This window comes from Leptosomus discolor, chromosome 4, assembly GCF_034619465.1.
Source record: "Leptosomus discolor isolate bLepDis1 chromosome 4, bLepDis1.hap2, whole genome shotgun sequence".
Lineage (NCBI taxonomy): Eukaryota > Metazoa > Chordata > Aves > Leptosomiformes > Leptosomidae > Leptosomus > Leptosomus discolor.
In genome coordinates, this window is record NC_141394.1 from 63,422,111 (window position 1) to 63,449,216 (window position 27,106).

The 27,106-nt window shown below is 37.4% G+C and overlaps 1 protein-coding gene across 1 annotated transcript in view; it reads left to right on the plus strand.

Annotated features, from left to right (window-relative positions):
- The window catches only part of DHX15 (DEAH-box helicase 15), a 47,915-nt gene that overhangs the window by 8,487 nt on the left and 12,322 nt on the right, over positions 1-27,106 (plus strand). The window contains exons 3-10 of the mRNA XM_086464660.1: positions 2,325-2,518; positions 3,657-3,816; positions 4,222-4,440; positions 17,386-17,553; positions 21,365-21,451; positions 23,039-23,188; positions 23,342-23,450; positions 24,640-24,831. Coding sequence (XP_086320786.1) covers positions 2,325-2,518; positions 3,657-3,816; positions 4,222-4,440; positions 17,386-17,553; positions 21,365-21,451; positions 23,039-23,188; positions 23,342-23,450; positions 24,640-24,831 — 1,279 coding nt within the window. The remainder of the gene's footprint in view (positions 1-2,324; positions 2,519-3,656; positions 3,817-4,221; positions 4,441-17,385; positions 17,554-21,364; positions 21,452-23,038; positions 23,189-23,341; positions 23,451-24,639; positions 24,832-27,106) is intronic.

Below are 27,106 nucleotides of genomic sequence, written 5' to 3' on the forward strand. Positions count from 1 at the left end.
TCTCTTAGAAAGGTTAAGTGCTTGCTATAATTGCAGCGTGCGCTCCTTTTTAAATACGGGATCATATGTGGTGCTGGTATAATAAATTTAAATTTCTTCTGTAGATGGTAGAGTAGCCTCTGCTTTCACTTGAGATTCTTAACTTTATAGGGTAGGATATTTGTTGACGTAACATAAGGGATGCCGTTTTTCAGCAGGTTTTTTTGGCAGGTGAAGTTCAGAAGCAAGGTGGTTCTGAATATAGCTTGATCTCCTGCTGTCCTTGCAATCCACAAGAAAATTGATATGGGTAAAAGTCTGACGCCTTTTCAACTAATGAAAATTCTGAGAATTTTACCATATAACCTTTAACAGAGGAAGTTTTCAGTAAATTGTAGTGGCTTAGAAAAGCCAGAAAGACAGTGCTCTTCCCTCTCTTGCCCTGCATCCCTCTAAGAACAGGACTTTCCTTTGACTTTGAAATAGTGCATTTATCCTTGATCTTAGAGGCTGCTGTATGTGTAGTCCTTACCTCATGTTTATGGAGCTTATATTTGAAAATCTCTCTTAATTGAGGGAATCCTTGAGGTTAAAAGATGCCAACTAGAGCTATTCCTCATGCTTTTGATACTGATAAAATGGCTTTTTTAAAGGAAAGTCAAGGGTTTTGGTGACATCTAGGTTTTTTTGTGTCAGTGGAGTTAACTTTATGTTGCATTTTATAAGAACCAAGTTGTAAGAAATGTTCAGTATGTTCCAAGTCATGACTGAACTAGAAAATGTAGTATGGCACAGTGCTTTTTCCTAGTGTTTGTATGTCTTTTAAAGCTAGACATGAAAAGTGTTCTGGTGGCCATCTAAATCAGCTTAACACATTGAAGTCTGTGTGGCCCTTTTCTTTGATTTGACACCAATGCTGTAGGTTTTGCTGTTTACTGGAAAACCACTTCTAAATTGTTTTTATTTCATGCTACTGTGGCCCAACAGACCTGCTGTTTTAAAGTTTATTTCAGGACTTACTCTGTTTAAACTCAAGAAGCTTGACCTGATATGCTTAGAGTTGAGTTTTTATTAGTGACTTGCGAGGCAAATTGCTTTCTCTACCCTGCGTATTAGGGGAGCATGTATGTGTTACAGGATAGGATTTCAAGTTCATGCTATCAGTGTTCACTAGCTGCTAGTATTTTTAGTTTTGAATGGGGTTTTCATAACTACAGTCCTTTTCTCAGCAGTCTTGTAGTCTCCTGTCATATTTTGATACTTTGCAGCTTTTATTTATAATGGAAGTATGTTCTCTAATTAAAAAAAAAAGTTTTTCATTACAATCTACACTTGTCTGCTTGTGGGTAGGTTTCAGTGTTTGTTAACATCCATTTTGCTGTGAAAATACGGTATTGTAGAAGAAAAAATTTCCTGGTTTCGACTATACAGCTTTTCCTGTTACTTCTCATTGGTGCAATGTAAAAATGTGGGTTTTTGGTGTTTTTTTTTTTTCCCCCCTCTCTGTAAATGTGAAGTTTTAACACTTGAATACTTGAAAAGCAATTACTAAGGAGGAGTAGATTTAGTTTTTGATATGTAGGCTTGGAACTAGTTGTGCCTGGAGATGTCTCCTCAAAATGTCACACTGAGAACACGTTAAGAGTAGTCTGTCTTCATCAAACTGTTACTGACTTTAGAAATTTTTCTGAATAAAGCTTCTTATTTTGAATGATTCTTACTGTTTCCAGATTCCTAACAGGAACGGAAAACTGCTGACTGACAAATAAAATGAGTACTAACATAGGAAGGAAAACATACGGGTTTCATATCTGGTTGATAAAATTTCGAAAGAACAATAACTAAATGAACAAAACTATTTGTTAGTTTTGTTTGTTGTGATTCCTGGCTGATTTTTATATCACTAAAATAATTCTTTTTGCTTAGTGTGTTAATCACCATTAGTTTTTAAAGCCACAAAATGTAATTTACTTAGCGTAAAACTTAACTGTGCTACAGATCTCAAAATTCTTAGTGTTAACTTTAATTTCGGTTGCTTTGGAGCATGTTGGCTGCTGCTAAATATCTGTATAAGGTTCTGATCTAACAGTGCTGAAATGTACTATGAACCTATGTGTTTCCTTTGTAACTTCAAAGATAGTCATGTACAAGATTAATGTGAGTGCACTTTATTAGTGGCATTGGGTCCAGCTAACTAGTCTGTCTGCTCCATGCTTTGGATATTTTTGTGCATGTAGTTGACTTCTCAGTGGAATTAGAACTAACTTTATTTGATACAGTACAAAGGCTGCAGATTAGATCTGGCCATTTGAAGTGTGTTTAAAACTGAATTTTATTCTTGACAGATCCCTCAATGGTGTGTTGACTACATGCGCTCGTTACCCGGACCAAAGAGGGGAGTAGCATGTACCCAGCCTAGGAGAGTGGCCGCAATGAGCGTGGCGCAGCGGGTTGCTGATGAGATGGATGTCATGCTGGGCCAGGAGGTTGGTTACTCTATTCGATTCGAAGACTGCAGTAGTGCAAAAACCATTTTGAAGTAAGTATGGCAACTGTTGGGTAAAGGTATAACACAGCTTACTTGGAAGTGGGGGAAATTTCAGGAGTGAAGGGTGTGAGCAAAGTTGTGAAAGGAGTAATGAGGAGGGGAGTGAATCTGTGGACAGGCACTTTCTGTGTCTGAGTGGAAAAGAGAGACAGGAACTATAGCATGAGCTGAGAGAAACCTGAGGTGTGGGGCTTGAGTAGAGTTGAACATGAGTCATTCCTTCTAAGAAATCCCTGCACCCTATGGAAATTATTTTTAAATGATCCATAAAGAGGGTGATCTGAAGTATTTTTATGATTAAGGTGCATTCAGAATAAAGCCCTTCGGCATTGAGTTTCTCATTCACGTTATGCATTAAGCTGACCTTTGTCTGTGGTATCTTCTTCCTCAGGGTAATCCTGGTGAAGTTCAATAGCTTGCTTCAGTATGGAGAACTACCATAAAGTTTTCCAACTGGCCTGTACCTGGCTCTGGGACGCATAATCTGTAGAGTTTTAGTTGTCAACTGTTCTAGATTCGTGTGCTGTGTAGGTGGAACCAAGCCCACTTAATATATCATTTGCAGATGACATTCAAAATGCTCAGTTAAAAGGATTCCACATAGTGTGGTTCAAGGGCTAGTGCTTTTCTGTTAAAAGATGTCTTCTGTTTTGCTCATACAAGTAGTTGAAGGCTGGGAGTAAAGTTAATGTGTAAAAGGAAATTTAACCGAGACTGAAAAGCAAAAAATGAACAGATGATCTGCAAACAGAGAAGGGGAGAAACAACTGCAGAAATGATATTTCTAGTATTTCAGAGTGTGTTCCCTTTCTTTTCCTTTCTCTGATTGTAGACCTTGAAGTCTGCCAGCAATAATCTACAAACAATGTTGCTAAACCTTGTTTCTCCTTCCCCCCCCTTTTTTTAAGCTTCCCCCTGTACTCCCAGATTTCACTTGCACTCTGCAGTATTTCTATTTGAAAACTAAAATGGGCTTCTTACCTTGTTGGGAATAGCTTACTGATGTTTCTGTGCTAAAAATGTTGATTAAAAGCTTAGTTCAAGCAACCTAGCGAATGATACAGAAGAGGAATTTGTATCAGACCTACTAAATAAAATATGAGTTGAAATTGGTTTTGTTTGTGCTCAGGTATATGACTGATGGTATGTTACTTCGTGAAGCAATGAATGATCCTTTGCTGGAGCGCTATGGTGTTATAATTCTTGATGAGGCCCACGAGAGAACACTGGCTACTGATATTTTGATGGGAGTTCTGAAGGAAGTTGTAAGACAAAGATCTGATTTGAAGGTCAGTAATGATGAAGCCCTGCAGCATCTCCTTTCTAGTTTTGGGCTTTCCGAGTAAGGTACCTGTGTGCTTACCATTAGCTGATTTTTATAACAACTAAAGTAGATGAGCTGGTTTTATCTAATGTTAATCTGTATTGGAAAGATAACCCTAGGAAATTCTTAATGCAGTTTGTGTTGAGGAAAATAGTAGAAACAACGTAACTGTTGCTGAACCTTTCCACATTTGAATAGGAATTTTTTTGGTCCTTTGTAACAAGGGTGCTGTATTCAGGTGATAAAATCATGCTGAAATCGTGGTCAGCAGTTGAGTTTAGTTTCTCAGTATTCCATGTTGTGTGCATGTAACATTTCACAAACTCTTGTTAACCTTTGGAGTAACTTCTTTTGTCCTTCAAACCTACAGGTTATAGTTATGAGTGCTACTTTAGATGCTGGCAAGTTTCAGATCTATTTTGATAACTGTCCTCTTCTAACTATCCCGGGTCGCACCCATCCTGTGGAGATATTCTATACTCCAGAACCAGAAAGGGACTACCTTGAGGCTGCCATTCGAACAGTGATCCAGATTCACATGTGTGAAGAAGAGGAAGGAGATCTTTTACTCTTTCTTACTGGACAGGAGGTACTTTCTTCCCTTTTTTTTCCCCATCATTCCATACAGAAACTGTTTTTAGTGGCTTGTGTAGACTGAAATGTTTAGTTTGCTTTTCTAGTTTCACTTGAATGACCTGAGGTTTTCTACCTGCCATACACTTCAGGTCCGTAGTTATCATTGTATGCATCAATATGTTTATGCTATGAAAGCCCTCTCTGACATGGAAATTCTCATCTTACTCATGTACTTCTGAAATAGAAACCTAGAGTATGAACCCTAGGTTTGTACTGATGTGAAATTGAAAGTTCTGGGTACCTGGTAGCACCCATGTTTTTACTGAAAGTGTAGTTCTGTGCACTTCTGAGTGTGTATTGTGCAACTTATTTGAAGAGTAACACTTTGGTTCTGCTACTTAGCTATCAGCAGTAGTTTTAATAATATTTGGGTTTTGTTTTTTATGAATGGCTTTTGAGTTTTAGATTGTAGTTTCTGTACCACAAATATGGGGTGTTGTGTCTCAAATAGACTCTGCCTTGCAAAAGAGGATTGTACAAAAGCACTTAAGCTAAACTACATCAGGAAACAAGGATTTCCTGGAAATCTTAAATCATTTGCTTGAAATAAACTGAGGATTTATTTTTTTAGTCCTGTTCTGTTGCTTTGAAGCTCTTTTGAGTGTCCCTATTAGTAGACTGAGACGGAGAAGACTTAAAAAAGCTATAGGCACTGTGAAAGTTTTACTTGACTGTGTCAACCTAAAATGAATATATTTTTTTTTGTAGGAGTAGGAATGCAGGTAGCAAAAAAGTTTTTCTGACTCACTTTTCTTGCACTCACTCCTCTTGAAGAAATACCCTTCAAAGGACGCAGAACAATTCAGTGTCTTTAATCTAAGCATACATGGTCATAATAATGCCAAGGGGGAAAAAGATTGTGATGCTAAAAGTAGACAGGCTTCATGAGTAGATTTGCCAGTCATAAAGGTGTGTTGCCTCTTAGACAGGTTTTAAAAGACAGTAGATTAAAATGTCTTCTGGCAGGTTGTCCCCCCCTTAGAAAACCCGAACAATGGCTATCGCTGTAAAAGCAGGTACTCTGGCCTTTACAGTTGTCCGTCTTTGTTCGGAGTGTTGCTGTGAGTTGAAGTATGGGTAGGGAAAAATACTTTAACGATTGTGGCTTTGAAATCTGCCTGTTTGGTCTTCCTTAGAAGTTCCGGTTCAGACTATGTAACAGGTAAATGTGAGAATTAGTGAAACAGCTGTTGCAAGTGGGTGAATGAACCAGTGGCAATACAAAGGACCACTGCCATCCAGCTGTTTCAGCAGACTTTGTTTTCTTACCAGGATGCTAAATCAGGCTGGTCTTCAGCCTTTCATGAAGAACAAATAATTGGCCTTCTAACTATCAATTATAAATGATGTCCTTGCTACATCACTTGCTATGTATTGCTCTAAATAACTTGTTGTAACAGTTGTGGGAGTTGAGGGGCAGGTGAGGTGGCTGCCTTCAGATGTTAGCAACTCTGAGTACTGCTTGGGTTTGGCAAATGGCTCTAGACTCACCTGGTCTAGTAGCAGCCAGTGTTACAGAGGTACTCTGTTCTTTTGTATCAACAGGTTCTTTGATTTCCACTGGGTTCATTTACAGGACATGATGTATTTATAGATGATTTTTTTAATAAAATCATGCACATAATACATGCTCATATGTACAGATATAATTATGCATAAATGTACCTAACAGTATCCCTGTATTGCCTTACTGAATCACTTAAAAATTGCACTGGTCTCTTTTTTTTTTTTTTTTTTTGGCTATAGATGTCTTGGTTTGAAAGACAGGTGTCTGTGGAGGAAGGCAGGAGCCTCCCTTGAAATGGAAAGTGCAACGCCCTTCCCTTCAAATTATTATAATTTTGAAATTAACGGGTGTTCAGACAAAGATATGGGGAATAGGAATAACAGTTCTTTACTAATATATATATATATATATATATATAACACAAGGCAGGGAAAAAACAAACAACCCACTGGTTTACACTGACAGTCAGGAATACAACCTGACACCCTGTTAGGGTGGCAGTAGCAGTCTGATAAGATGCTGGCTGCAGTCCTCCTGAAGCGATGGATGTAGTTCTGTTGAAGCAGCGATCAGGTAAAAGAGTCTGGTCTTCCTCCGAAAGTCCAGTGGTATGTAGGTAGCTCTTGTCCTCTGGAACTCCAGTGGAAGAAGTCTGCTAGGGTGTTCAAAATCTCCGTTTTTATTTGGCATGGACTGCTTGGCTCCTTCCCCCCCCTCCCCGGGCGGAGCATCTCACAATGGGATGGGGAGTCGTGAGGCAGTTCCTTGATGGGCCATTAACAGGAGATAGTCCAGGATCGAGTTATCAATGGGTCAGGCGATAAGGCGTTGTTGTGCCCAGTAACAGGAGATAGTCCAGAGGGGGGAGGCAGGGAGCACCGCCCCACCTGGTCTCAACAGCTCCTGAAGATGGTAATAGAATATTTTTTTTTCCTTTTGGCACATTTTACACTGTAACCCGGGACAATAGAGTTCTGTAGTCTGCGTATTAGTGGATGATACTTTTCAGGGGCAGTGGAGTGGTTCTGCCTGGAGCTAGTCTGAATTTAGCTAGTTAGCATGAAATTGAAGTCTGGTTTAGTTTATGTAGAGAAGCTTTGAAGTGTTATAGCCATTTTGATTCATGATGTTTTGGGGCCTCTGTTGAGACCTATCTTTGAGCCTCATAATACAGTCTACCTGTGTATTACTGTTGCATGTAAAGTGGTAGGACCTACTGTAATCTCAAGAACTGGAAAGTGTGCTCTAGGAACCACTACCACTATGTGGTTCGGGTTCTGTAGGTTTAGTAGCTCGAGTCTTGCCATTGGTTTTTGCCGGGCAGGAATGCTTTGTAGTATGAACAGGATGCAGGATGATTTGATTTTCTTGTCAGAAAGATGCATTTCCAAAGCCAAATAAAGTTAAGTAAAGGGAAGACGTTTCAGGTGGAACCATGCAAGTGTGAACTCTTTTGAGTTTAAGAGGCTTCAGATGAGGAGTAATTGCAGTGGTCTAAGGCAGAATGGAGGTCATTACTGGCTACTGCCTTCAATTCCCACTGATCTGCAGTAATTTTATATGAGCAATATCATGGGTAGCAGTTAACTAGTACAGATTAGTTAAGACATAGCCTGGAGATACTAGGGAAGATTCTGTGTTGTCAGGCCCAAAAATGAAAAGTAGTTTAAATAAACTTGGAAACCAAAGGAGTCTTAATTGTATAAGCCTGCTACTGGATGAAGATAAGAATGTTAATGGTGCAGAAACAGTGTTCAATAAAAATTTCTTTCCTGAATCCTGAAAGAAGCAAAAATATGAGATTACGTTGCACGAACTGCTTTTCAGTCCATTAGTAACAAAAGAGGATGTTTTAAAAACAACATTTATTAGGAATAAACACTTTGGAACAGGACTTGTCCCACATTCCTATTAAGGAAGAGAACTCATCTGTTGATTTTAAAAATAAACAAAAAACCACCCTGGTATATCAGGGAGATTAATCCAGAAGATGAAAATGTTCATGTTTTGTGCCGATATTAAAAAAGTTACAACCTGAGATAACTTGGCTAACTGTAAACCAGGTTTCCTGACATAAGTCACAGGCAAAATTGGAAACTCTGACAGGGAATTCCGTTTACAAGGAAAAGGTGGAATTACATTTCAGTCAGCAGGTCTTGTCTACAACAAGTAGGTTTTGTCAAACTTGTTCAGTCGTTGAGGTTACAAATTCGGTAGTCTAGTTGTGTAGGTACACATCTGTTAAACTTGACTTTAAATGTCTTCAGACTGGCCACCTGCAGATCTCAGAGGTAGCTGGTTTATTGTCTACAGGAGTTCTGCTAAAACAGTATTAGATTTCATGCTCCATTGAGATAGGTAATCTGAGAGTAGGTGTAAAATCCTTACAGATTAAACTTGTGGGGTGGGGAAGGCAGAAATAATGGCACAGAAACTGTATAGAGCTGTCTTACATATCTTAGTAACCTAGGCACTTAATGCAAAGTGTGTTCTCTGCCACCCCTGTACCCTTTTCTTCATCAGGCCAAATGCATTGTTACACATCTAGGAGGAAGAATCCAGGCTGCGCTGTTGTTGTTCATTGTAGATAAATATACTGAAAAATGTTGCTGTGAAGTTCTGGTGTCACTGTTCCAGAAAGGTTCAGTGATGTTGGTGTAGAGAAGAGTTGCAAAACATTTTTCAGGTTTTGGTAGAATGTTTTGTAAATGAGGATATATTTTTGAAGGCACACGTTTTTCATCTCAGGCTGGGTAAACTCCAGAACTGTGAAAAAAGGTGACAGAGGCTTTTTTTTATGGGGAAATTGAAATAAAAATTGACAACTTTTTTAGTCTCAGTGGTAGTGATTGGGTGAGGTTAAGGCAGTAAGTGTAGTGGGCTGCAGTGAACACAGTTGTCTTCTTTAGCCTTGCATGGTAAGTATTGAGGAGTTGGGGAGCATAAACTGAAAGGAGACTAATAATTGTGTTAAAGTGCTAAAGGGAAGAAGTTTTTTTGCTCTTCATTCAAGACGATGACGATATTAAATATTTCAAATAGACCAGGTCAAAAAGGTCCTGAGTATAGAAATCATGCTGAGACAAGTTCAGTTTTGACTTGTTGACAGAGTAGTTTTCAGTTATGGTCAAGTGTTGGCTTGTTCTGTGGATGACTTTTTTGTCTAAGTACATCATTTGACAAAGTTTTGTTTCTCTGAATTTGTATTTGGAGCATCTCCTGCAATAGTGTAGCTCATAGGGCCAGTTTTCTTACTGTTGATTCCTCATTTTATCTTGTAGCAATTTGCTTTCATTCCTGGAGGAAGAAAGAGAAATTTAGTGAGGTTCCATGCAGCTTTAAGGACAAAGCCACAATTTCAAGAAGGTTCTTGTCAGTGCCAGATGTGGCTGACAGTGGCCCTGTCTGTGACAGGAACTTGAAAGTAAAGGGTGAAGGTTAAGGTGTCTGCCAAATATTTCTGGTTTGGGAAGAACTTTTTATTTATGCATTTAGGTTTTTTCACCTGTGCACTCATTTTACTCAAGGTAAAATTGCTTTACACTTTTTTTGGCATTAGTTTCCTTTAGAGTTTAACAGTTATGTCGTCTTGACTTATTTATCCAAGGTGAAGTGAAATCTTAACAGTGTATAGCGTAGCAGCTGATCTGCTGTAGATACAACTGTCATCTTCTATTCAAAAGAGTTTAAAGTGTATTCTAACTGGAGCGGTGTTGAAGTTCTGTTCGCCTCATGAGATTCTTTGTAAGTGCTTCAAATACTGGGTTAAGTGAAGAAAGGGTTTCTGAAGTAATGTTCCCAAGGACCATGTTTACAAAATCATTGAATTCTGTTCCGTGTGCCAAGTGCTTGAATTGTTCCATTAAATGTGCTTAAAATGACATCACTAGTCACCATCTTTTTGTAGAAACAGTTTTTCTAAAGATAATGAGATACAGTTTAGATCTTAAGATTGAGTGGAGCCTGACCAGCAAGTTAAATGGATGTTTACATATACAGTTTGGCCTGTGAGCCAGGATGAATGCCAGCACTTGAAGTACTCTGGTGGCTCAGGGTAACTTGCGGTCGATTGTTTGGTGACTGCTGTTCAGTATCAGTGTAATTTCAAGTCTCATCCATGGCAGTAAGGATGGGTCCTGCACACAAACAAAAGGGAGGGAAATTCAGGTTATTGGATTGTTAGCTTAGCATTGGATTGTTAATTTAACTTAGTAACTTAGGGCCGCAGAGGTGATCAAGGGACTGGGAAGCCTGCCGTATGAAGAAAGGCTGACAGAAGTGGGTTTCTTCAGCCTTGAGAAAAGAAGGCTCAGGGGAGACCTTATCACCATGTCCCAGTATTTAAAGGGTGGCTACAAAGAAAATGGAGACTCCCTTTTTTAAGAGGAGTCACATAGAAAACACAATGGAAAGAGGAGGGATAATGGGCACAAGTTACTCGTGTGGATATTCCGATTGGACGCAAGAGGAAAATTTTTCATGACAAGAATAATCAACTATCGGAATAATCACCCCAGGGAAGTGGTGGCTTCCCCAGCATGGGGCACTTCTAAGATTTGGCTGGACAGGGTGCTGGGCCATCTCGTCTAGACTGTGGTTTTGCCAAGAAGGGTTGGATCAGATGATCCTTGAGGTCCCTTCCAACCTGATGTTCTGTGATTCTGTGAACGTCATTGCTGCTGGTCTTCCTGGGTTTCTTTTTATGTTTGTGTGTTTTTGGCTGCCATTCAGTGCAGTTTCTTCATGTGTAAGAATCTTGACAGTATTTGTTCAGCACAAACTTGCTTCATAAAGATGCGGTGTACTAACTCAATAATATATGCAACTGTTCCTATGATCCTTTTCTATTTCTATTCCTGCTAATAGTAACCTTTCAGTATGAACACCTTTGTACTTCAAATACTGTTGGGGAAAGAAATGGAAGTGATTTTCTACTTGAGTATTCAGTTTGAATAGTGTAATAAAGACTTCTTTTTTCAACACTAGATAAAGAAAAAAAAATGCTGTGCATGTTAAGAAGCAAAATTAGTCTCTTCTGTGGTTAATTTTACACAGCTCCTTTTAGCTGAATTGCTCATGATATGTTCAAATCCTTAGTTTTTGATGCAGAGCTAGGAAATATTAAGTATTGGAGTAGTGAGATGATAAACATAAGTAGTGGAGATGTGGTATTGGAGGCAGCTAGTGTGGTATTGGTTTGTGGTTCATTTCTTTGAGTCTCTGCTCTGTGTGTTCTGACACAGAGCCCAAGGAACCAACACGTTTCAAAATTAAACTGGTACAGACCATCTTTAAAAGTGATACATAGAAGATTTTCTGTGATAAGGCCTTCAGAAGTGAAATCTTCTAGGAAAAAAAATAGTATTAGTAAATATTACTTAATCTAAGTCCTGTTCACGTTTTCAGTCTTGTTAGTATTTACTGATACAGGTCGAAGAGGGGTGGGGAGTAGGGATTTAACCATTAGTCCTCTAAGTGGTATTCTTGAAGTTAAGCCATAGGAAAACCATCTGTTCTGTCCTTCTTGGTTTCAGATATTCACAGCTTTTCATCATGTCTTCCCAGATCCTTTTGGTCAAGTTAAAGAAACTGGCTTCTTGGGAGACCTTACTTTTGTCCCCCTTCCCTGCTGTCCTTTAAGCAATGTGGAAGGTTTTATATTTACTTTCTGCAGTGAGGGATAAAAAGGAAACTTTAGCACTGTTATGATGATAGAAGAATTTAATTCTACAAATAAGAGGGGCAGGAATTCAGCTCTACCCTCTGTGTCTGGTTCTAGCTGAAGTAGTTTTTCTGCATGTTCTGGAACAAGGGGTGCAAGCAGTACTGGGCAGTATGAGACGGAGAGATGGGAAGATGGGCAGCCCGTGAAAAGACCATATTGAGCTTTAAAGAAACTAACCTGCAGCTAGTGCTTTCTGTGGTTAGTTTAACTGTGTAAAGGAAGAGGCTGTTGACCGGAGAGCAGCATTCAGTACTCATCATACAAAGAGTAAATGCAGACAGGTCTGTTTCCACAGTTGCAGTCCAGCAATTTTGGCTGTGAAATATCTACAGGTGACGTTGAATATGTTTATCTCGCTGAATGGTTAAAAGTGCTTCAAAGTACTTAATTTTGGTCACAGCCTGAAGCATTAAATATACCTCCTTTATGCCTGAAAAGCACCTATAGCTCTTTTGATCTGTACTTCTCTGTTGATACTGTAAGATGTGTAATGTTTTTCAAAGTGTATGCAAACTTTGTGTCCTGTTACTATAGTATTTAATGCTGTTCATGAGTGAGTCTGACTCAGGACTGCGGTTTTGGCTTTTGACTACTTGTATGTGTAGTTATACACACTTAAGTCACAGAATGGTTTGGGCTGGAAGGGACCTTCAAGATCATCTAGTTCCAACCGCCTGCCATGGGCAGGGACACCTTCCACTAGACCAGGTTGCTCCAAGCCCCATCCAGCCTGGCCTTGAACACTGCCAGGGAGGGGGCAGCCACAGCTTCTCTGGGCAACCTGTGCCAGTGTCTCACCACCCTCACAGTAAAGAGTTTCTTCCTAGCATCTGAGCTTAATCTTCCCTCTTTCAGTTTAAAGCCATTACCCCTTTTCCTGTGACCACACTCCCTGATCAAGGGTACCTCCTCACCTTTCCTGTAGCCCCCTTGAGGTACTGCAAGGCCGCTATAAGGTCTCCCTGGGGCCTTCTCTTCTCCAGGCTGAACAACCACCACGCAGCCCTGTCCTTGTGGGAAGTAAGTTTTCTCCCTGTATTTCACTGGAGCTGGAGTAAACATTCTGCTCCGTGCCAGCTTGAGTAATTTCACTCGTAGATGTATTGATCTGCCATGAGAAGGGGAAAATAAAGCAAGCACTCTGCTTTTAATTCCTTGCGAGCGTGATAGGAGTAATAGGCGTTGTTGTCCCCATTCAGAGGATGTTAAAATGACACATAAGTAGTAATCCCGGCATGCTGAGAATTGAGGACTCATTTTGTCAGTAGGCTTCAAAATCAGAGTTTACCTCTGGTCTGGTGGATCTTTGCATTTCTAGCTGCACAGAAACGCAGTTTCAGTGAGAGGAATAAAAATTACTGCATCCACGGGTTTTTTAGGCAGTAGTCATCAGCCTGCCTTTTCTTTGGAAAAGTGGGTTAAGATGGAGTAAAAATCCTGTCAGAGTCAGGAGGCATAAGTAACCTACTTACTGTTATCTGAAAATATAGATGGCTGCAGTACTGTTTCTAATAAATCAGAGGGCAACTGTGCACCCTGTTCTTGCTTTGTTTTCTAAACAAGATGCTTCTAAGCATTGGTTGGCATACAGACTTCGGTCTTGCTGAAATTTGTGGCACAATGGAAGTTCCCACTTAAATCCTGAAGCTTTTTGGTGTCACAGAATTGCTTTCTGATACTTTAGCTCCTGAATGAAATCCACAGAATTTGACAGGTGTTATAAATACTGTCTGTTATCTACCAGTTGTTTGAAAACTAAGCATCCTGCTCAGGATTGTGTGTAGAATCAGCCTTAATCACACCAATTTCTTGGAAGGGATACCATTTTAAGTAGCTTAAATTTGATTTAATAATAATAATCTTGATTAGATTAAATTATTTTCCTGGTTGCTGCTTGCTTTTCCTTTTGAAATGTACCTTTATTTAGCTGTAGATATAAAATATAAATTGTTGACTGTCTCACTTGGATGTTTAGGTGACTTTGTTTTTCCTATTTGAAAAATACTCACCACCCCATTATTTCCTTGATCACTAGTATATCCATAAAAATAAATATTTTCTCTTTGCTGCTTCTTGTCTGTCTTTGGAGGTTTTCCAAGGAGAGTTGCCTATGCTGTTGAGGGTGTGGAAGACTGTTGAGGACTCCATGTTACTATTTAGACTGTACTGCTGTGGAGTTCTTAACTGCTACTTGGTTCGAGTTTCCATAGTGTTGCAGCCGAACTATATTGTATTTATATTGTTAATTCATGCTGATTGGATCAAGCAAGAAGGTTTTGGAAACTTTAAAGTACGTAATAGACTGTCTGCGACAATTCTGATGACTAAATGTTGTGAAGTATAGATACGTTGAGTCTGTGTGGCACTTGCAGCTTAAGATAAATGAGTGTTCTAGCTAGTCTGTAACCTTTCCCTTCTTGTGGTCTGTTTGCTGTTTACCTTTTGGTAGTCAGCTCGTTGGAGAATGAGTGCACTGATGGGCAGTTTCATTGGCTACAATTTTAGTGAGAAGTATTTCTCAAATAATACTCCTAAGAAGTCTTCAGTTTTATGAGGAAGTAGGATCAAGTTCAACCTAGTCGTTTCAGCATTGCCTAAGCCTCACACTTTTTGCATGTTAGGCCTGCTTTCTCCTTTGATTAATTCTGAAGCAGGTGTTTGTGCTGATGCACTGGGAAGTCATGGGTCTAATTGGTTCCTTTGATCCTGTGCTATTTCCTACTGCCAATACCCTGGTATCTGCTCTCTCAGGTAGGCTGTGTGATAGTCAGGGCTCTGAGGAATTTTTTCAGGCATAATCTAAATGCAAGGCAAGTTCACTCTACCTTCCCTCTTTTCCTTCCAAGAAGAAAAACCTGTTCTTATGTGTGGGTTGATGGAATAGTCCCTCTTTGAGGGGTTTTGTAATGGATTCGGAGTAGGTGGTGTGCAAATATTTGAATGTAGGTTTTTTTAAAAAAGCCATTTATACTTAGTAAATTTGGACTATTGAATTAGATTTGCTTAATCTTCATAGGATTGAAGTTAGGATTGTGCCTTCAACTAACTGTATCCTACATATCTTCAGACTTAAATGTTTTTTGTGTGATAGAAATTATTTTTTAACACTTAATCCTTAATACTTTCAAACTATTCTTACTACACATGTTCCTTCTAGATTGTGCACTTTGGGACACCAGTTTTAGTCATCTGCTGGAATTGGAGAGTGGTTGTGGGTACAGTTGACGTAGAGATACTATTTTCTGCCAGTGTGGTAAATGAAAGGACCTCTTTTTTTTTATCCCAGCCCACCCACCCCATCCACCGTTAAAACAATTCAGTACTAAAGAATTCTCTTTTACTGTCTTTAGATGAGTGGCAGAGGCTCTTGGTGACTTGCATCCTTTGTTCAGGAGTAGTTTATGATGAGAGGGCTGTAGTTACCTCTGCAAATCTGCAGAGAGTAATGGTTATATATGCACTTGTCATCACTGTGTCGAAGTATTTTAATGAGTCCTGATTAGGGATGCTTTGAAACTACATTGGGAAACTCTAGGGAGAAATGAACACTTTTATCTCTTCTGAAAGATGATAGGTGGCTGTGAACACATGTGGCCTGAAGAGTGTAGTGCTTTCATTTATCACTGCTTGCTTGTATTTTACTATCTTTTAAGTGTAAAACTGTCCTGGAGTCTCTGGTCATTACTGTTGAAGATTAAGCATCCTGTCCAGCATCAGAGCTTTCCCATTTATACAGTGTAATCTGCTCAAATTCCATGAAACAGTGTAGTGACCTTCAGATCAGGAACTAAGGTCTGTGCTGTGTTTTTGGTTTAGCATCTGGTTTGTGGAGTTTTTTTCTTATCTAATTTTGTATTAAATATTTAACAGGCCCAAGTGTCAGCTTGTCAAGACTTTGAATGGGTGCAAATTTGAGAGGGAGTGTTGCTGCCTAGTTAGTCAACTTTTTACTTTTAACATGTCTTTTTACATAAATGATATTGTTAAAGTATTAATTTACTGAGCTGCTATGTATGACCTGTCAATTAAGTTAGCTTTTTGCTTTTCACTGGAAGGCTGTTACTGAATGCATAGGGGTTTATCAGCAGTACACCAGATACTGACTTCTGTGTAAAGAAATTAATTCTCTGTTAATAAACCAGTAGGGGGCATTCCAGCTCAGTGTCTTCTGTGCCCCTTACATTTTATGAAGGGTGTGTTGGATTTGTTGGCCGAGTGCACCTTTGTTTAAAAGGTTTCTTGTAAATATCTGCAGTTCATTCATATTGGCAAGATAGTGCCAGAAAGCATTAGGCTTACTATTAAAGGGCTCTTTGACATCAAGGAGGAAGAGCCTTCATTTTGCCGTGCTTACGTTAATTATATATGCTGATCAATACAGGACATGAGTATTGTATTGTCTGTGCTTCTTTAAAACATACTCAATACAGTTGTGCTGAAAACTTACAAGTCCTTTTAAGAACAAATGGAAGACCCCAATTTGTTCCAGGTTCTGTCTGAATTTATGGTTTCTAAAAAGGAGTCTTGCTTTTGCTCTTGCAGTTACAGTTGAAAGCACTAATTTTACAGAGCCTTTAGATTAACTTGTTCTGCATATTTGCTTGAGGGTTTTAAGCATCACTTCAGCTTTAGGCTGGTGAATTATTTCTGATAAGGGAGGTCTGGCCTCTTTTCTTAGAGTATGTTGTAGCCATTTTTTGTCTTTGCCTACTGTTGCTTCTTGTCATGATGATGTCATTTCCTCATCAGTGCTTCAGCTGGAATATCAATAGTTGGTAAATGTGCCTCTTAGTTATAGAAGTGGAGGCTCTGTTGTAATTTTTAAGTTGAAGTTAATGATTCATTAACCTAAATTTCTGTGCACTTCAATTTTCATTAAATCTTATCATAACTTTAGGTCACCTAGCTGACTTAAATGTAGTTGTTTTCAAATGAAATGGACTTACAAATGATTGGGCTATGATGAATTTTTTTGCATGGCAAGCTAGTCAGGAAGTAGGCTAGCAAATACCATAGAATACACTAAGGTGTAAAAGGCATGAAAAATCTTACTCATCTTCAGAGTATTTCACTGACTTGTCTTAAGCTTAAATGGGATTTCAGTTAATTTTAAAGTAAAATCTGAAACACTGGATTGAGAGGTTTGGTTTTGAGCATCCGTGTTTATACTGTAAAGGTGTTTATTCTCATTAGGTACAATGAAGCAAATCTTCCATATAATTGCATTAGTGATACGTGACATTAAAGCTTAATTGGCTTATTTTAAATATCTTGCACATCAATTTCTTTTAGATTGTGAAAATTGAAAAGGTCATGAGTGCAGTTTAATATTCCAGGGTGAGAGATTTCAATTTTAGTACAATTTGTAGAGAATTAATTAGGAAACATGACTAAAAGAAAAAGGCTGTTGAATGCAAATTAGGCTGTTCATTAGAGTATAGAAGCTGAAGCATCTTGAAGTATTGTGGAAATTCGATTGCAAATTCAGTAAGGACCTTGATTTTTTAATTATTATTATTTTAAATTATTTTTATTTTTTAAAGTAGAAGTTATTGTAACTGTTCTTCAGGGTATAGACTTAATATAACTGTCATAAGGCAATCTAAAATAAAATGCAGTGTTTTTTTCATGGAGCTCAGTTAACCAAATTCGTTTCTGTTTTGTAGGAGATTGATGAAGCCTGCAAGAGGATAAAACGTGAAATTGATGATTTAGGCCCTGAAGTTGGTGACATCAAAATCATTCCATTGTATTCCACCCTTCCTCCGCAGCAACAGCAAAGGATTTTTGAACCTCCCCCGCCAAAAAAGCAAAACGGAGCAATAGGAAGAAAGGTAAATAGTGTGCTGTTCAGTAATTAGCTACTCAGTTATGTGAGCAATTAAATATGAGGTTCAACTGTTTTAAGTATATTTGGGCAGCAACAAGTAGAAGGTTTTTTGATGAAGCATTAATAATCTGATATTTTATCACATTAAAATTTTTAGATAACTTGGAGTTTGTTTTTCAGTACAATTAAAAATTCTGGCTTGTATCTGTAAGACCAGAATATTCTAGTAATAATTTGATTTGACTGGATGGGAATGGCATTCATTTAAGTTTCTTATGAGAAATATGATAAGTCGAATTAAAAACTGAATTTGACAACCACATGATTTGTGTGGTTGGGATGAGATTTTTGTTCCCCCAGTAGTTATTCTGAGATGTGCTTTTTTTATTAAACAAAATGGACTATCTTTTCAAGGGATGTTATTAGGCAGGTTTTGTCTGTTTCTCAAGGTTATGAGGAGGTACAAGTTAAAACAAGTACGTTGAAGTTAGAGGTTCGTGTTTTCTGTAGTAGTAAGCAGGGAAGCGAGATTCTTTCATTGGGCAAAATGGACTGAGAAACTGAAAAACTTGAAATGGCACTAGCGAATATTCTTCATAAAATTAATAGTTCAGTTCCTGGATGCTTGCATAAACCACATTGGCAACTATGTGCTTATTTCACTAAAACTGAACATTTGGAAGGAGTCTTAGTAGACCTTCATCAAGTTAAACTAATGCTATAAGAAACTGTAGCAATCGCAAAGTTCAGATTTTGAAGGTCAAAGCTGAATCATACTATCTGCTGTAGGCAGGGTTTGTTCCTTGATTATTTGCTTTTTTTGTGCAGCATGTAGAATGCTAGCGACAACTTCCTAGTGTTTTGGAAGAATAAATCACTTAATAAATTTAGTGAAGTGATCCTCTTTCCTAGTGAAGTTGATTGCAGAAAGCATTCAATCTGAAATCATGAAACTAATGCTGCAACGAGATTGTATTAGCGAATTACCTAAATGAATGAAATTGCTTTTCAGTGATGAACAAGTGATAGCTGCGTATTTAATGAAATTTTCACTCATTTTTAAAACTGTGCCCTTCAAAATAGGCAGTTTCTGGTTTTCTTGATAAGAGGATAACAGATGCAGTGTGTAGCTTTCATTATGTTGAACTGACAAAGCCAGCACTGGTGCCTAAGACACTGAGTGTAGCAACTATTTTATTACAAGAAAAAAAAACCATGCTGGAAGGATATCAACTGTGGGCAAAAACAAGCACCAAAAAGAAGACTGCTTTTCCTCTTTGCCTGCTTTGGCTGAAATGTTCTGGCTTCCATGTTTTGGTTTTTATCTCCATTACAAATCTAGCGATGAGTGAAACTGTGTCCGTATTGTAAATTTGTTTAAATGTAGTTTTTGATTGTTAGTAATCAAGATATGTAAAGTAGGATGGTAAGACTAAGTGATGTGCTTACAATATCTCCATATGTATCTCCTGAGCTTTAACTTTGTGAAAGAAAAGGTACTGAAAGTTCTGTGGCATCTTGCAGGAGTAGTGGTGGTAACAGCTAGTACTGATGTAGCTTGATAACTTAGCACTTCTTTTTTTGTCCTCCTTAGATGTGCTAGGCAAGATCAGCTATTACTGCAAGAAAGCTTAAGATTAAAGATGAAAAAAAGGCTTTTACTAGTTAATCAGCGTGTTTCACTTACACTGTGGAGGAGGATGAAGATGACTTAACAAAAGCCTTTCTACTCCCCTTTCCTATCTTACCCCTTCTTCCCAAACTGTGTTTGTGCTGTTTTCTGTTTCAGGAGTCTTAAGCATTGCTAGTTAATACATATGCCATATAGAGATCTTTATATATAGATACTATGTATATTTTAATATTCAAGGTAGCATGTTTAAATTAATGTCTAAAACTCTTTGTATCAACCTGTTAATCTGTTATTTAAAAACATTTTGAATATAACCATTTCAGTAATTGCAAAACTGCAGTTAAGCTAATTAGGTACAATTTATTATTTTATGTAGTTTAGTGCTTGTTTCATTTGTTTGATTTCCAAGTAACTTTTTATACTTTGATTTAGGCTTGAAAGATGTGACATGATTTCCTCAAGTTTTTTGCTTAAATTTCTTGTGTTCTTACATTCATTGATTATGACTTTTAAGCAGTGTGACATTAACAAATGAGATCAGCACGTACAACAGAATCTGGTGTGTAAATAACTGTTTTTCCTTCTACCTTTGGGAAGGTCTGTACGATTCAAGCACAAGTTAAATTGCTGGACCCTTGTGGACTATGCATACCAATAGTATTGGGTTATTGGTGTTGAAGTGTCCTGGTAGAAATTAATGATTAAAAGCAGGACCAAAACCTTTTGATGCTGCTCTGTAATTGGTATTTGGAGATTCTGGGTACGGATGCTTCTATACATCAGTAGATCTGGAAAAAGCTGAGACTCTTTAGATAAGGTACACTGTACCAGTGAGCTGGATGCGGATTGACTAGCCTTTTAACATGGGAGTGCTAGTTTAATTTGCATATTCAATGACTTGTGATTTTGTAATGAAAGTGTATTGTGCTTTTGTTTCAGCACTTAATTACATTGATGTTTGAGGCTTTTGTTTCTGACTAATCTGTGCAGGTTATCTGTGAATGGAAGGTGTATGGGTTTTTTTGTTTGGGGAGTTCTAAGTAGCATGTTCTTTCAGGGTGGAACACTAATTCCAAATTAATTTCAATTTTTTTTTCTGCTGAAATATTGCTTTTAATATATAGTAGTATTTGGGCAAGCTTAGACCTTGAGTCTACTTAAGAAGAGACAACCTGAGAGTAATAATTAGCTTGACTGGTGAAGTGATCAATCAGGAGGAAAGAGAAATCAGCAGGATTATGAGTCTGGTCCAGCCACTGGCTTCCTTGTAATTCTGAGCAAATTGTTGGGGATCTCTCAAATTCTAATTGCTAAACTGAAAACAGATGATGACAGAATGCTCAGAAAGTAAGAGGTGAAAGGTAACTAGTTTAGATGAAGTGTTGAATGGGATTTGGGTCTTCTCTGAGGTAGCTGATTAAACTTGTTAATAACCTATGATTTAAAGTGATTGCTATTGGGATGAGAAATAGTGATATCTATAGACTGTTACACCGCGTCTCTGGACGTAAAATTTAGATGATTGTGAATCGAGCCTTAGAATTCTGGTATCATCTTTGGTTTAATTTTTGCATGAGATTTCACCTGCAGAAATTTTATAGAAATTTAAGAATGTAACCTTAAATACATGTAAAGGTGTTTAAATGTCTGGTAATTTAAAAAGGTGGAAGTTGAAATTAAATATATATCGTTCAGGATTTTATCTGGAATGTATTGATAACTGCTTTATTCCAAACAAAGTAAAAGAACATACTGTGCTGGTACAGTTACATGACCGTCCATTTAATCAGTTTGCCCTGTTTAGATTTTTTAAAAAAAGTTTAGAAAGCTGGTGTTAACAGATGATGTTAAAGGGATTCAGTGTAATTTACCATTTTGTACCAGAGATGTGAGAAAAATTTTGCCTAGTGGTTTTGTAAGTAAAATATTTGCTCTTCTGGTGTGGTTTTTTTTTTGAAACTAATGTTTGTTGTATTGTTAATAGTGGGCAAAGATTGCTCAGATTTCAGCAGAAGTTCATCTGATTGACTTCAGATTGTCCTGTAAAAGTACTGGAGCACAGCTCTGGTGGTTATTGATTAAATGAAGAAAAGTTTGCTAAATGTTCTTCGTGCAGAGACAGAATTAGAGCTCTTCATCTTCAGGACAAAGTAGTTACATTTACTGTTTTATTTTTCAACAGGTGGTTGTGTCCACTAATATTGCTGAGACATCATTAACAATAGATGGTGTCGTGTTTGTGATTGATCCTGGCTTTGCAAAACAGAAGGTAATTTGTTTTCTCTTTATAGTAGGAAAGATACTGGAATCTGTTGTGCTCGGGTAACTCTTCCCTTTGTAAACACTGGTATCAGTCTTTCCCAGTTGAAATCTTGACCTTGGTGGTGATGTTTTTGTTTTGTTTTTAACTTAAGGTAGGTAGGTTTGGACTTAGTCTGCAAACTTTAGGTGTCTAGAGTAGTCCAAAACAGTGCAGTGCAGAAGAATTTTGTTTTCAAAAAATTGAAGAGTGAGGATTTTGAATTAGGCCTGGAATATAGATTTCCTAAATACTTTAGGAAGGGTGGCTTTGTGCTGTGTCTGTGCTTGAGGATGCTCAAGTAAAAACAAAAAAATTGTATGAAAGTAAGTAAAACTGGTGCTAGAAGCCACTTCTTTCTAAATCATGTTAACATAGAAAACTCCAGCACTAAAATGAGGAAAGAGAAATGATACCTAGGGTAGTACTGTTTGTTTTCAGTATTTATGATAAACTGTTGCAGCTCTAAAGATTGTCATCAAGCTTGTATTGTGCTTAATGTTATGGGATGTTCAGAGGAACTGGAGTAGCTTACCTACAGTCAACCTAATAACTAAAGAAAGAATAAAATACAAATCTCTTAGGGGAAAAAAACTAAATTAAGATTAACTATTAACTGTCGTTATAACTTGGTTTCTTAGTCTTTTCCTTTAATACTCATACACATTGTCAACCTTTTAAACTTTTGCAGAATGAGAGATACAGCAGAATGTGAGCACCATTGATGAATCTTCATACACAAGTTTCAGTCACTGTTTAGGCTGTTGTTTTTTCACAAGTAGTTCTGGTACTGGAAGAATACTTTCTGCAATAAAAAATAAAGTTTTTGTACATGTGTTATACCTGTTCACACCAGGAGGGTGTTAAAACGTGGACCAAAACATACTAAACTGAAACTGACTGAATTACTCTTTTTTTTTTTTTTACAGTATATTCTTTTGCATGAGCCCTAATGAGTTGGCAAGGCTGATGTTTGTGTGCAATGGAAACTTTACAGTAAATTCCAGCATATATTTTGTACTGTGATAGTCTGCACATACCCTTGAAATACAGCCTTGCTGTCATCAGTCTCACTTTTTAGAGTTGCATTCAACCTTGATGTTAGATTTTTCTGACCTCTAGAACATGATTATTCAACCTTATAATTGTATCAAGACAACTTTTTTCCATAGAATTATTTGAGCATCAAGAGTGTGTTTAGCACTCTATAGAACACATTGGACACATTCCTTCTGCCATGGAAATCTTATCTAAAAATACACACATTTAAGGAGGACAGGGAGCCTGGCAGGAGTTGTTTTTACAAATGAATAAAAAGTAAATGCTGTTCTCTAGGCAGTTGTATTTGAAGCTTTCTGTCACTGATCCAAAGGCTTTTCTAGCCAATTTCCCCCCTCCCCCTTCAGATACATACAACTTGTGATTTCATAGCCAGAAGCTGCATTTGAAACCAAGTTTAAAGCGGTCTTTTTTCTTATTTTTTTTACATAGTTGTCTTACCCATGAGCCGTGTCCATTCTTTTCCTTCTTTCCTGCTCTGATTCCCCTTTCAAATAGGTATACAATCCTCGTATCAGAGTGGAGTCTCTCTTGGTGACTGCGATTAGTAAAGCTTCTGCTCAGCAGCGAGCTGGCCGTGCTGGTCGTACTAGACCAGGCAAGTGTTTCAGGCTTTATACAGAGAAGGCTTACAAAACTGAAATGCAGGTAAGATGACTTTTCTAGATTGCATATATGGGTGATACAAGTAGTCAAGTGCCATACTATCAAACAAAATAAAATTGAATGTTTGTATAGTTTAAAGTGTTTGGAAGTGTTCATAATTTTCTTTTTTTTTTTTTTTCCTACCCCCTCCCCCAGGACAACACATACCCTGAAATTTTGAGGTCTAACTTAGGATCTGTGGTATTGCAGCTCAAGAAGCTTGGTATAGACGATTTGGTGCATTTTGATTTTATGGATCCTCCAGGTATCTATATCTATTTTATCTTCTCTACTGTGTTATGTTTTGCTTTCTGAATTCTTTATTTTTGTGAATATTTTATATAATAATATGGGATAAATTCTTTCATGTGTTTTTTCACTGTTTTTATTGTAATCTGGAAGAAATTTCTTTTACCCGGAAATTTTGTGCTCTGTGTTTTATCAGAGTAAGTTTTTATATTGCTGTCTGCATAACAGCTTTTAATGGAACCAAGGAATCTACTGAATGCCTCTTACCTGCAGAGGATAAGACTAAATTATGGGCATTAGAAAATCTGTTACTTGATGAGGTTATTTTATTTTATCACCTTGATTACACAATCTAATTGTGCATCAGTTAACAACTGTGTGTAAATAAAGTTGGCTAGTGTTTTTAAAGCTGAATACATGTTTTTGGCTCAAATGATAAAGTTAATGTGCATCTCCCTTCTAACAGTGTTAAATGTTCATATATACTTTAAAAATAACTGGGTTATATTTCTAATTGAAAGTGTAGATCAGCCATGTATAAATACATGAAAGTTGATTTGTTCCCCATGCTGCTGAGCCCCCACCCCGCCTAAAAATACAATAATTGTAAGCTTTTAAATAGCCCTGTGGAGCAATTGCTTTCGTTGTGCTGTGCAGCATGTATGATACCTTAGCAGGAAGGCTTTTGGGTTTCCTCCTGTTTTTCTTTGCGGGTATAATATAAACTCGCTATGAGGAGTGCAGGATTAAGACAATGTTCTTAACAGGCTCAGATTTGTGAAAGACTGTAGATATCTAAAGTCGACATGGCTGAGATGTTAGGACTGTATCAATCTGGTTTGTATGGAACAACGGAAAACACATCAGTGCATTGGGGGTGGAAATGATATTGCTATGATACTGAATATTTCACGATGCCACTGCTGTCTGATTTTTGAAAAGCAGTAATCTTCAAATACTCGAAGCTTTCGATCCAGTTAAGAGTTTTTTCTAAATAAGTGATCTCTTCTCCCCCTACCCCACCCCACCACAAGTCATTCATATCTGGATGTATATAACTGAATTTGGTAAAAACTTTGTGTTTGCAAGTCAGCTAGATGGCGAATGAAAAATAAGATGGCTTATAATAATTTGTGCTTCCTCATTTTTTGCTTATTCACAGCAGTTTGATTAATGTGCCTACCTAAATATTTTTTTTCTTTTAGCTCCTGAAACTCTGATGAGAGCCTTAGAGCTTTTGAATTACTTGGCTGCTTTAAATGATGATGGAGACTTGACTGAGTTGGGATCCATGATGGCTGAGTTTCCATTGGACCCACAATTGGCGAAAATGGTTATTGCAAGTTGTGACTACAACTGTTCTAATGAGGTCCTATCTATTACTGCTATGTTGTCAGGTAATAGCAAGGAAAGAGATACTAAACAAAATGCAGGTCTTCAGTTTGGGGAAAATTTTAGTTTTCCATATCAAAACCATAAACAATATGAATATATTTCTAATAAAATTAAAATTGTTATTTAAAACTTCATAGAGGGGTGTAATCGTTCATTACGGGTTTAATCAGTGATTAAGGGTTTATATAGAGACCTTGAAGCTAATGAATAGTGATATTAAGAAATTAACATGCATAAAATGGTCCAACAGTTTGCTGTTGTTTTAACTATAAAGTCTATATATTTGAGTTGATAGAGGAAAAATGAGACTAGTGGAACAGAAATTTCTTTTTAGGCTTATAAGTCAGGACCAGAAATGTCAGCTCAACCACTCTGTTTTTAAGGCAGTGAAATCTATTTTGTGTTGTGCATTCTTCTGCACTTTGATAAATCCCAGTGTTTCCAAAAGGATTTCAGTGTAATTTATATTAAACCATAAGCTTGTACATGAAATGATGATACATTTTTCAGTCCTTAAGTGGCAAAGCTGAAGAACAGTCATTACTTTTAAAGGGAAGAGAGAAACTTCAGGGGAGGATGTATATTTATAAGAATTAATTTGTGTGCACAGCTGTACTTTGCTGCGTTATGTGAATAGCACTGCATCAGAGCAGAGCTGCTTGTCGAGAGAGCTTGATGAGAGAAAAATGTTGCAAGCCTTATATTTCATTTCCCAGTGATGTAGAACTGACTTTTATAGTTAGTGGTCATAGAACAAGCAGCAAGATGTAGTCTATTATGAAAATGGGGATATTCTGACTCATAACTACTCTTGTCTTGGCTGTGCTATTTTAGCAGGCTTTTCACAATGCAGGTGTACTGGTTATATGCTTAACTTGGGTGAATAGAGAGCAAAAATGTTTTGGCTAAGTGTAAAATCTGTTGCTTCAGTTTAGCCTTACAGTATATTTATATGAAAGTTTTTAAGAACAAGCTAAAATGTTTGTTGCAGAGTTATGATTGTTCAGACTCAGAGCAGATGGGCAGGGCAGAATCATAATTATTTTTTTTAATTAAATGGTAGGCTTAATTGCGGAGGTGGTGGTAGGTTGGTGCCTGTCTTTCTCTTCCCTTCCCCCCTCTCCCCCCAGTCTCTACTATAGAACCGTAAGTCTGTATTTTTGTCTGTGGTCTTCAGCTGATTTGTCTTACTCCTTTTTATTATATTTACCTTTTCCCAGGCCATGATACACTTTTTGTTTTAAGGCACAATTGATGTAATGATAAATAAATTTTAAAAAAAGTTAGTTTGGTTGAAGTTGGTTAATGCATGGGTTGTAACTAAAATTCTGCTCTTAAAAATCATAGTCGTAGTATTTGTGAGGACTATCAAAGTAAACAGTTTTTTTAAAACAGCAGTATGATTGTATGTTACGGTGCCTTAAGTCCACATAAAGATTGTCAGGCTCTGGATAGCAATCCTTGTATTAATAGCTTGGACTGAATGGAAAACTAGGTACCAGAAAAGAGAATAGCGTCGAATAAATTAGTAGTTTAAATGATTGTATTTTGAGAACAGTGTTTGTTTGTTTGTTTGTTTTTTTCTGTGGGGTAGAAAGTGCTATTACTTATTCAAAACAGGGAGTTAAGCCAGTGATAGAATAATTTGGAATTTGCTTTTGTTAGTCTGAGTTTGAAATTAAAATACACTTTTTCATTTCTGTTTTCAAATGCAGGACCCAAAATACAGGGTGTTTATTTTGCACCTGCATTTCCATTTTCTTTAATGCATTGGTCTTTCTTGATTTGTTACCATGTGATTCACTGTTGCAGTGTTTATTTTATTTTCTCAATTTCCATTCATTACTCAACATATTTTTCAAATGTAGTGTTTTGGAGCTTTTATGGGAATTTAAGAATAAAATAAAGTAAAACCATGTAATGCCCCACAAAGGCCCTGTGTTAGGGACAGATGAGATGCAAAGTGGTGCTCTCATGAGTCTGGTGGGCTAATGTAGTCCCAAGCAGCTGGAAAAAGATAAAGGATTTGTAGCATCTTATTTAGCATAAATTTTATCGAAATAAGCCTCTTTAAAAAAAATTACACCTACTTAAAACAAAACTGATTTTTTTTCTCCTGTAGATCTCTCTAAAGTGAAGATCTCTTGTAACTGCTTTCAACATCTTGTGAATTAGTATTGCTACTACAAACCTGTAAGAATGTTGACAGACCGTGAATTAAGTTGGCCTCAGTACTATTTGTGGTCTTTGGTAGTCTGTATTTGGAAAGGGAATATT